The sequence below is a fragment of the Antechinus flavipes genome, chromosome 6 (assembly GCF_016432865.1).
Source record: "Antechinus flavipes isolate AdamAnt ecotype Samford, QLD, Australia chromosome 6, AdamAnt_v2, whole genome shotgun sequence".
Classification (NCBI taxonomy): Eukaryota; Metazoa; Chordata; class Mammalia; order Dasyuromorphia; family Dasyuridae; genus Antechinus; species Antechinus flavipes.
This window is the reverse complement of record NC_067403.1, coordinates 128,158,941-128,170,985: the sequence shown is the minus strand read 5'-3', so window position 1 is coordinate 128,170,985 and position 12,045 is coordinate 128,158,941. Positions and strand designations below refer to the sequence as shown.

General features: G+C 32.8%; 1 protein-coding gene across 5 annotated transcripts in view; it reads right to left on the bottom strand.

The window, feature by feature from the left end:
* Nucleotides 1–12,045, bottom strand: part of CAMK2D (calcium/calmodulin dependent protein kinase II delta) — a 422,764-nt gene that overhangs the window by 87,177 nt on the left and 323,542 nt on the right. For 4 of the 5 annotated variants that reach the window (XM_051965934.1, XM_051965936.1, XM_051965937.1 and 1 more), the window contains exons 7-8: nt 11,366–11,468; nt 2,045–2,128 (exon numbers count right to left, since the gene is read on the bottom strand). In XM_051965934.1, coding sequence (XP_051821894.1) covers nt 2,045–2,128; nt 11,366–11,468 — 187 coding nt within the window. The remainder of the gene's footprint in view (nt 1–2,044; nt 2,129–11,365; nt 11,469–12,045) is intronic. The other variant, XM_051965935.1, reaches the window with a different exon arrangement.

The window sequence follows — 12,045 nt, the reverse complement described above, 5'->3', positions numbered from 1 at the left end:
TAGTCTAGATTATCTTTAAGGAATTAGTATGAAAGAGAGACAGAGAGAGAAACAGAGAAAGAGAGAGATGTGTAAAGAAATAGACAAGACAGAGAGAGAGAGAGAAAAACAAAGAGAGACAGAGACAGAGAGAAGAGAGAAGAGAGGTAACATAGCTAGTTAATTTGCCAAAGCTGATATTTAACAAATATGTCAGTGAATGCTATGATACTTCCTACTAGATGGCTAACTTCTTTGAGACATATCTTATTCTCCCTTGTTTCTTCTTTAGCCCTTAATATAATAAATGCTAACTGGGATGTTCTGAATTACCTGGTAAGATAAAGACAGAACTCTATCCCTTTAACATATGGTCATGTAAATAAGGAACTTTCAGAAATAATTCATTAATATGACAAATGACTCTACTAATGGGAATTTAGACTTTCATGAAAGGCTGATTAGAGACAGAATCTTAAAGGAAAAATGCTTGCTGGATCCCTCAAATAAGGTCCTCACTATAAATGTCAATTTCTAGTCATTTTGAAAGGTGCTCTGCAAATTTTATAAGGAATGATATCTCTTATAAGGTATGCATCTCTTCCAGGGCCTAATATATGGTCCTTTACAAAGCAGGCATTTAACAAATATTTATTAAATTGAAGTGATTTTATAGAGAAAGGAGAAAATGCACACCCACTGTTTGAAGATTTTGAACCTAAGTTCTAAACAAATATGAAGCCACTTTGGCTACTGCTACAAGGGCATAGCAAAAAACCCAAACCAAACCCAAACAAAAAAATAAAAAACCTTATGAAGATATAGCTGAAGTTTTGTTATTACAAACTCTGAAAAAGATTTGGAAAAGCTGATTCCTTCTCTGATCACTACCAATGTTAGTTAAGTCTATTGGGCTTGCCAGTGGGGCCTACCAGCTGCAGCCCCAGCTGCATCTCTATACACTTGCAGTCCACGAAATTGTGAAGAGCCAGGAGAAGCTGCTGGCTTGGTAAAAAACAAAAACAAAAACAAAAACAAAAACCTTCTGTATAATTTCTAACACTCTACCCCTTTCAAAACTGCTACCATCTCAGGTTATAACTACCCTGAGAATAAAAGGACAGAGTAAGAGGTAAAAAGTGAGTACAAAACAGAGGTAAAAAGTGAGAGATAGCATAGAAAACAAAATTTCCTATTTCACATATTATAGCAAAATTCTCCAGTTCCGTGGTATGTAAAAAAGTCAATGGCACCGTTCTTTTTTTTTTTTTTAAAGTGTTTATAGCAGTGATGTCAAACTCAAATAGAAAGTATACAAGGATATGTGTGGGCTATGTATTGACAAGTTTAAAATGGAATGTGTATGGGGCAGCTAAGTGCGCAGTGGATAGAAGTCAGACCTGAGTTCAAATCTGATCTCAGACACTCAACACTTCTTAGCTGTGTGACCCTGAGCAAGTCACTTATCCCCAATTGTCTCGGGGGGGAAAAAGAAAAAAGTAATGTGTACAATGTTGTGTTTTATTGTTATTTTGTTTATTTTGTTAAGTATTTCTCAGTTATATTTTAATATATCTTGGATTCCATTTGGGAATATTATGTGCCATTGTGGGCTGCGTTTTTGCACCTCTGGTTTATTGATTAGGGCAATTAGAACATGAATATATTTAAAGTACTTTCCAATATCTATATTCCAATTATCTATAATGATATGACACTAATAATACCAAATTTAATTTTTCAATTTCAGTTTAAACCAAGAAACAACACTAGCAAAAGACTAGTGCTCTGGCAAAAAACTTCACTCCCAACTATAGTCAATTATTATTCGTTACAATGTTTGACCATTTGAGAGAATATGAATATAATTGATATAAGGAGCTAGAGATTGTGCAGACTGAAAGCATTTTCACTATTACTACCACAAAACAAAAAACAGACAAAAAACACACACACACAAAATTTAGTCAGTCATCTTCAAATATCAAAGGTAGGATTTATAGCAGGGTCCATGATTTTTCTTGTCATAAAACTAAACAATTTATATTTTTAAATTATCCCTTACCACATGCCCACATATCCACTGGCTTGCCATAAGGATCTTTTCGTAACACTTCTGGGGAAAGGTATCCAGGTGTTCCAGCAAAGCCTGGGATAAAGGAAACATATGAATTTTTCTGACAAAAGAAATTATTTTTTCTTTGTTTTCAAAATACAATGACTTGTTGTCTTGAAAAGAAATAAAGATATTAGCATTATTACTGAAGATCAGACCTTCTTCATGATTCTGTCAATATTTTTCTGTCCTGGATTGCAATATATTGTTGGAAACAGGATCCATTTTCTAGCTTAGAAGGCAAATGAACCTTGCTGTATAGAGTTCAAACTTAAGCAGAGGTCTGGCTATGACTTCATATTCAGTTTCATTTACTTGGGATCTAAGCCAAAATCTGCAGAGAGTTAGGAAAATGAATATGCAAATGATTAAATACTGTAAAAGAAATACCAGGGCATCTCACTGTAATATTTATTATTGCCAAATGAAGATAATCACTCCCTAAATAGTTAATTATCAAAATATCAAAAGGATGTTAATACAAAGCAGTCCTATAGTAGGTTCCTGAAATTAGAATTAAAGTATGTTTTCAGTATCCATGTCTGAGTACGATATTGACTGTCATATAAAATTATCAGTAGTAGCAGAAGCAGGCCCCAAACTATCAAGGAATTATAAAGTTAAAGAGGCATATATTTATTTTTTCTTCAGTTATTTCAGTCATATTTGACTTTTTATGACACTGTTTGGTATTCTCTTGGCAAAGATACTAAAGATGGTTTGCCATTTCCTTTTCTAGTTTATTCTGCAGAGGAGCAAATGGAGGGAAACGTTTAAGTGATTTGTCCAGGGACACAATTAGTAAGTGCTTCAAGCCATATTTGAACTGAAGTTTTCTGAATCCAGGTCTGGCTCTTCACTATACCATTTAGTGACCCCATTAAAAAAAAATCTGTGGAAGGGGAAGTTCAGAAACACTCAGATAAATCACTTCCAAATAAGTAAATAATTAGCTTTTCATCTTGGCATATACACACAACAATGACTGGAACATACATTTGATAAAGCCTGGGGGAATGTTTGGCAAAGAGAAGGGATCATTAATAAAAGACTTTAATTGTAAGGAACATTAAATAGATTTTTTATAAAAAATATATTATTAAGTAACTAATTTGGAAATGTCTCATCAATTATTGTTTAGATTTTGTGTAAAAAAAAAAAAGTAAAAAGATTTTTGTTTACAACTAAAACTTTTCACTGTTCATCCTATGCCTGAAATATACTTCTTCCTCATCTGTGCCTCTAATAATCCCTGATTTCCTCTAACTCATTACTCAAGTAACTCTCTCTTTTTTTTTTTTTTTAAATTAGGGGTATGGAGGTCTGAAGTTGGGGAACTAGATTAAAATGTAACCGAGAAGTGTTTAACAAAAAAAATTAAAATACAACATATTGATAATTAATGATTTTTTCAGTCAATATGTAGCTCTAGAGACCTGTTTCTAGTTAAGTATAACACTGCTATTCTACATGATGTTTTTCCAGATCCCCAAATGGTTAGTGCCCTCCCCAATAAGATGTTATGTTTTAAAAATTTATTTTATATTTATACATTTATTATTTATTGTATTCATTATTTACTTATTATTCATTGTATTTATAATTTATTATAATTATTCATTTGTTATATATTAAATTACTTTGTGTGTATACACATATATACATACATTCATATTTGGAGATGATAGGGTACAGTTTCTAGGGGAAATACAGCATTAATCCTGAGGTCTCCTGACCCTGGAGTGCTATTGCTCTAACAATCTGTCTGTCAATGATTCTAAAGTCTTCTAGCCTTAAGACAATCCTACAAACATTGCTGACTGTCAGACAGAGTGATAACCAAGTTCCTGAGACAACAGTGAACAGATCACTCCTCAGTTCTACTTTTAGGTCATATTAGTGACATGAAAAACCAGATCTCTCTGTTTTTTCCTATAAATTTGTTTTCTTGCTCCTAGATCTTTGCTAAAATCCCTTTGCCACTCGAATCCTACTTGAATTAGCATTACAATTACAATAAACTTTGCCTCTTGACTTGGAGATGGGTACCAGCCTGCAAATTCTTTTGAGACACCTTGTGACACTGGTCTGTAACTTCGAACTTTTGGGGTCTCCTTTTGAACCTTAACAAAGAGATCTTACTTAATGAATAATGATATCCTAGGCTCATAAAATACATTTGAATTAGGCTATTTAGCTCTATGACTTGAAATCTCACAGCTGCTTCATGGACCTATTTGGTGAAGTAAATGTCTGGTTTCTCCATAAAACTTTGACAATGTTATCTTTATGGAATGTGGCAGACTGAAAGACCAAAATGTAGATGGATCCTGGAGTTAGCACCTAGGTAAGTAGAGACAAATATTGAGCTCTACTTTCATTATCAATAGCAGCATTAACTTCAAGAAAATATTGCATTTGAGTTGAACATTACTGCTGAAATTTGCAAACATCTCTGGAATCTCTCATTTCAAATTTCTCTATCCTTCCATTGTATCCTTTGAAACCCCTCTACAGCTAGAAGTGGTAGAGGCAATCTAGTCCAATCTCCTCATCTTAGAAATGAGGAAACAGTCTTATTGAGGTTAAGTGGTTTGCCGGAAGTGATACACAAAAGGTTGGATTGAAAGCCAGGTTCTTGGATGAGAGTCATTGTTCTTGCTATTTTGTATTCTGCTATTTCATAAGTATTAACAAGCTATTTGCAATCTTAAGCAAATGCTTTCCCCTGGAAATGATTTTGAATGAATTTTGTATGTAATTATGCGTGTATGAGTTGTTTCTTTCCAATAGAATAGAAGCTCTTTGCAGGCAGTCCATTCTGTGTTTGTATTGCCAATAATAAGCACAAAGCCTATTGAACTGAATTGAATTGAACTGGAGATGGTATCTACTCCAAGTTCTGTGATTCACAAGTTATATTATTTAATTTCAATGAGTTTGTTAATTTTTTTAAAACATGGAATAAACTACGGAATTTTAAGATTTCTTTTAACACTATGACTATGATTCACTTAATATCGGTTCATGTAGGTCTCTTCAGGTCTTTCTGAAGTCACCCTGCTGATAGTTTCTTATAGAGCAGTAATACTCCATTACATTCATATACCATAACTTATTCAGCTATCCAGACTGATGGGCATCCATTCTATCTACAGCTATTTTAAATGGAATTTCTATTTCCACTTCTTGTTGGTGGGCTTTGCTGTAAATGCATGGTAGTGTTGTTGATTTATGTGGGTTAATTTTGTATCCTGCAACTTTGCTATAATTATTCATTTTGTTCAAGTAATTTTTTGAGTTGATTTTTTTCAGGATTCTCTATATTATCACCTCATCTGTAATGAATCATCGTTTTTTATTTACTCATTACCTATTCTAATTCCTTCAATTTTTTTTTCTTATAGCTCAAGCTAGCATTTCAATAGCTATATTGAATAATGGTGGTGATAATTCCTATTTCACCCTAATCTTATTGGGAATGCTTCTAGCTTATCCCCATTACATATAATTGTTGTTGATGGTTTTAGTTACATACTGTTTAGTATTTTAGGAAATATGCCATTGATTCTGAGCCTCTCCACTCTTTTTAATATGAATGAATATTGTATTTTGTCAAAAACATTTTTCTGCCTCTACTGAGATGATAATTTGATTTCTTTTAGTTTTGTTTTTGATTAATTATTCTGATAATTTTCCTAATATTGAATCATCCCTGAATTACTGGATAAATCAAACCCTATAATAAAGCAAAATCCTTGTGATATATTATTGTTAAAAAAAAAAACACTATGACTATGATAAACACAATACTCTTTTTAAATTAAAACAACAGGAAAAATGGGTATCTAGAACCTCAACTTAGATACTTGCGAGCAAGGAAAAAAATCAACATCATTCTATGTGAATATAGAAAACTTTTTTATAAGCCACTGCAAGTGAACAGAGCTTCCTTAGAACCTCATTGACTCCAGTCAATACTGTTTTATAACTTGAAATCTATTGAAATTCTAGAAGAATTTATATGCACAAAAGATGTGAAATATTTCACTTTATGTATTATCAGAGATAGAGAACTGAAAGAGCAAATTAGAATGGCATAAAGGTTATTTATTTTTTTCATAAAAATTGAGTTCTACCATACCTATAGTAAAATGAAAGGAAGTCTGTCTTTTCCAAACAAAAAGCAAATCTCACAATCTCTCTGAGAAAGTTCCAGGAACATTAGCATGGGTGGATTATTTTAATTGGACTCTTAGGAATAATTTACCACTAAAAAAATGCCAACTAATTGTTATGCTACAGTTCCCTTTTAATGTCCTGACCCAGTTTTTCCATTGTCCTATTTAGTTACTCTGCCTCAGGTTATGACCTTTCCCTCTTAATGCTTGATGAGATAAAGGTTTTATATCTTTAGGCTATAATCACTCCTTCTTAATGTTTGAGAGGATAAAGGTCTATCCATTTTAGACATCATTAGAATATCAGTAACCTCTCCAGTACCTCCCTCCATTGTGTCATCCTAGGTGCCTCCCCCCATTAGGTTATCCCCATCCAGGTACCTTCCCCATTATGTCATTGTTCTTGTTATCCTATAAAAAATCTTGCTGTCTAATACTCAGTGCTGGATTCTTTGAGATGATAGTCTCATCCAGCCCTGGGACCACATGGATCCATTTGGTCCCAGTATATCTCTCCATTTAATAAACTATTAAATTGATCTTTAATCTCTGTCTTGCTCAGTTTCTCTGGCATTACATAATCCCTTTGTCACACAATAAAAATTAGCTGTGAGTTCAAAAAGAGGTGCAAGGAAGAGATGGTAAAAGGCATCAGGCAAGATATTGTGTCCATTTTCTACGATCATACTTCTGTACTTATTACTAAGTTTGGTGCAATGAAGCCTATAAAGCAAGGTAAGTGTCCTGCTCATTGTTTGGAAAAAAAAAAAAATATGGGGGGGAAGGAGGGAAAGCGACAAAGACAGAGAAAGAAAGAGAGAAGGGAGAGAGGGAAGGAGGGACAGACAGACATATAGAGACATTGCTTTTGATCCATTCCTCTTTCTATCTTTGCAAGTAGGGAAAGAATACAGATACCCATCTTTAGCCCTCAGTGATAGATCTTCAGTTACAGAGCATAAGAGGGAGAACATCGGAAGGAAGGAGGAAAAATCAGGTCTTTGAGAATGAAAACAAAATGTTTGCTATATAAATTAATCTCAATTGACTTCAAAACACATTTATTTTTTACTCATTATGTAGATGGAACTCTGTTAATTGCTATAAAGAATGGGACTTTTCCAATTCCTAACAGAGGAAATGGCTACAATTCTGACATTGTATTAGGTTGGGGGAAAGAGTAATACTCTTTTTTTAAGTGAATAACTTAGATAAACCTGAAAATTAAATTAAATATAATGTTTGACACTTATAAAAATAAATTTAAAATTACCTGGGAAAGATGTGGAGATTATTTTATGGCAATTTATTATGAATGAATTTCAAAAAACATTAAATTAATAATGAAAATCATATTGAATCCTTGTGCCTAAGCCACAAAAGCTATAACTATGATAGCATGCCCCCAGGAGAATATAACATCCCTGCATGGTTTTTCTATGGCATTTCAGATAGGTTTCCATTACACTCTGTGTTTGTGGGAAATTCAATAAGATAGAAGCTTATATTCTTTTAGTCTTAACATTGATGTTTTCAAGCATATCTAAAACAATTTATATTTTTGGGAATCTCAACTTTTATACTTTAAGGTCAATGTCATGAAGTTCATTCTGATTTCCAGTGGTTGTTAAGATTTGCAACACACCTCTTTCTTATCAACCTTATAAAGTAATGAAAGTATTATCATTCCCATTTCAGAGATTAAAAAACTTAAACTCAGAGGAAGTAAAGTGATTTGCCCAAAGTGACAAGTATAGATCAGAAGTGGAATAAGAATGCAGTTTTCCTGATTCTAAGTCTACAATTCATTCTGATAAAGAGTGTTGGACAGAGAGAAACTGAAAACTTGATTGATCCCTGGGGCAAACTGGAAGAAGGCACAGAAGAAGATCAATTTACCTCTATGATACTACCCTTTGGGGAGGTCATCCAGTCAGAAATCCAAGTTATGTCAATCCATTGGGCAACTGCCTTGTCCTGTTAGAAATTCCAGTCATGCCCCTGAGGATAAATTTTCCCTATAAAATCTACTTAAGGCCATGACATATTCACTGCTGTCCTTTTGGTTAATCTGCCTTGACACTCTAATCATGATGTCTTTCCCCTTGCCCCTCCCCCATGCCATATGGTATCTCCTAATCTCACCATGCCTGGTGATATCTTTCCTGATCCCATTTCTCCTTCTTATTGCTAAAGAACTCTTGTGGGATGCTAAGTCCTTTTTAGGATTTAGCCTGCCAGGTAAGGGCATGCCTCAACCTCATGTAGTATTACCTTTCTTCTGATGAATGGCAAGTTCTACTAGGGAACTTGCCTTGTCCATCATTAATTATTAAAAGTTTTTTTTCTGTGTTTTCCCAACTCTATTTCATATTTACCATTCCTGGTGTCTACTATATCAATTCATTTTGCCTATAGCCTATTTCACTAAAAAAATGTACCTTTTGACAAAGAGAATGGACACTGTGAATTCTTCACATACCCAAACCCTAACTTTTGGTGCCTACCATCATCTGGTGTCTACATCAGTCACATCAATTCTACTAAATTTCTCTTTATATTCATACCATCTGTATCCACTAGCTATTAAAAACTGGCAACATTAGATTGAAAAAGTAGACCTTTTACTCATGGAAAACTTGTATGAAAAACTATTTTTACCAAATATTTTTATTATTGTTATTATTGTTCTTTTTCTTACATATTGTGGAAAATTCTTTTTTCTTTCTGAGAATTTCAATAATAAAAGATGGAAAAGAGAAGTCATTTGAGGCAGAATACTATCAAAAAGGCAATAGGATGTTTGGAGAATAATCAATTATCACTCAGATTGAAAACAGTTGAAGAATAATAAAAACCAAATGGCCTATTTTGGCTATTGATTATGGGAAGTAATAAATTGATTATAAAGGTAGGTTTGAACTGTATTATGGAGAACCTTGAATGCCAAGTAAAAAGAGTTTTTGCCTTATTTGGTAAATAAGTAGTTTTTGAAGATTTTAATATAAGAATTGAACCTCTGAAAGATTAATCTATTATCCTTTCACAGAACAGGAAGCTATATGCACAGTAGATAGAACACTGAACTTGACTTCAGAAAGACTTGAATTCAAATCTATCCTCAGACACTTAGTAGCTACATGGTCCTTTGCATATCACCCAATCTTTGTTTTTTTCATTTTCCTCATTTATAAAATGGGGATAATAGCTTTTATCTTCTAGGGAATGTTGCAGGGTTACAATGGGATAATACTCATAGTGTTTTGCAAATCTTAAAGTGCTATAGTAATAACAAAAATAGCAACAGAAATGATTATCATAATTATAATTATTAATGTATATGATATAATTTTATAGACATCATAAGAATTATTACTTCTGGCTCCAGTATCTACATCATCCTCTTCCTTCTCATTAATCTGGGCTCATTTTTTTCCCCCATCCATCTCTGTGACTTTTAACATTTTGCTTCATTCCTAAATCATCTATCAATCTCCTAAATCCTATTAACTCCTAGGTTTTCAGAAGATTGGAAACATCTAAAAGAAATGTCTCTTCTGAATTAAAATTTCAGATGAGTTGAGGCATTCTTATTGAAAGTTGATCTGAATTCGGCATACAAGGTATTAAGAGAGGAAGTAGAATTTTGTTGGCATAGTTTCCATCAGAAAAAGAGCTACCTACATTAGTGTGGGTAAATCAGTAGGAAAAAGTGGGCAAGGAAAATTCTCTGTGGGTACTAAAACATTTAGAATACAAACAGTAGCTATTTGCAAATGTTTTAGGATTTAAATCTATCTATAGGTGATTAACTCTCTTTTTAACTTCTCTTTTGTTTCTTTTCCTGTACATATTCATTCTTTGAAGTCACATCTTTAGAATGCCAAAAAAAAAAAATTGGGGGGGGGGGAGAGGAAGCTCTACCCATTTTATGTGGAATAATGTCACTTTAACATATGATGGATTTATATTTTTAGTATTCCGGGTGCTTATTCTGATGTCAGGTAGGCACAGCCTAGACACCTTGAAATCCTTTCCTTTACCCCTTTTCACTGAAATGCATTCTTTCCAATTAAAATATTAAAAACCAATCTCTGTCTTGCCTCACTTTTTCCTGGCATTACATCATATTTTTCCTGAATTTCAAAACAACTATTTTATACCACAGGCTTTCAGGAGAAATGTTGGGTTTTTGTTTGTTTGTTTGCTTTGTAGTTGTCAATTCAATAGTTGTTCAAAAGTTGTGAATTCAGTGGGGAAAGAAGACTGATTAGAGATCTGAGAGTTGAAATAAAATGAAGAAAAAAAGCTTTTTATCTTTGAAAAATGATTTTTAAAGCAAGAGGAGAAAAAAGCCTTTCTCCTACTTTATCAAACATCTTATTAAAAAAATGTGCAAGGATGCAATCATTCAGCTATTATTTATGGAGGTCTACTTTCCACATACATGAGGATATTAAAAACATTTTTCCTTACATAAAAGTTCCAAAGACATTTAAAATTTTTTGAATACTCTAAATGTTTCCAAACAACTGTGATCTGAGCAATATAAGTATTCTCTTTACTGACAGAAGACAGAAGTCAATTTATTTGTTGATAATAGCAATGTTTATGTGACTATATTAAACAACAAAAACAACAACAACATGAACAAAAACAAAATCTGTACATTTTCAAATAATCTGATAGTTCTGATGTGATGCTCCAAGTAATTCAAACCACTTTTCCCCCACATATTTATTTTAAGTACCATTTATTAACAGCCAAGATAATTTTCTTTTATACCTGTTCCTTACCCCAAAACTTCTTAGCTTACAAACTAACTACACTTTCCCCCCATTTAAATCTTGACATTGGATTGATTTCTCCAGTTGTTGTGGGAAAAGAAATTCTAAAATTGATTCTTTTTTCCTCCCACATTTTCTCATTAAAATTAAAAAACAACTTCCTCTAAATATTTTATGTTAAATAAAATGACGTGATTAGAAAAATCTCAGTGTCTCAAAAATGATACAAAACATTAGCCATTCTATAAAGTTGAATCAAACAGGTTGTGTTAGACAGAAAAAGAATTGAATATTCTACCCACCAAACCATGCCTGCTGATCTCCTTGAACTTCTATAGCCAAGCCAAAGTCTGCCAGTTTCACAGCTGCTCCCTTGGATTTGCTAGCTAATAGCAAGTTCTCAGGCTTTATTTAGAAGGGGGGAAAAAAAAAAGACTGAGTTACACTTTAAGTGATTACTAGTAATAAGAATATTGAATAAAAAAAAGAGAAAAAGAGAAAAAAAAATCATCCATCATTTTTCTCTATAGGAAAAAGTCATTCCTAAAATCCCAGGGAGAATATGGTTAGCAAATCATTGTAAGCTGGCATGTGGGCAAATTTCAGTCAGATGAATGAACCTTATGAAGAACATAGAGGATAGAAGAGAATATATGCTTGGGGAAATTTCATGATGAAGGTTAGTACCTGCCTCTGACCTGCTCACATGCTTCTGAATGTTCCTTTAGGATCAGCAGACTATGGATAATTTATTTAATCTTTATTTATTTATTTATAAAGCACAACTATTTTCAGTAGTAGTGTATTTGGCAAAAAATATAACAAAATTTGGATCTATAGACATTTGGCAAACACTTTAATGAATTTTAGCACAAATCTAATTCTAGATGATGAAAACATTTTAGATCCAAATTTGATATTTGTGATTTCTTGATATATTTATATAATTTCTGTACAGTTTTCATAGATTCATGTTGATTTC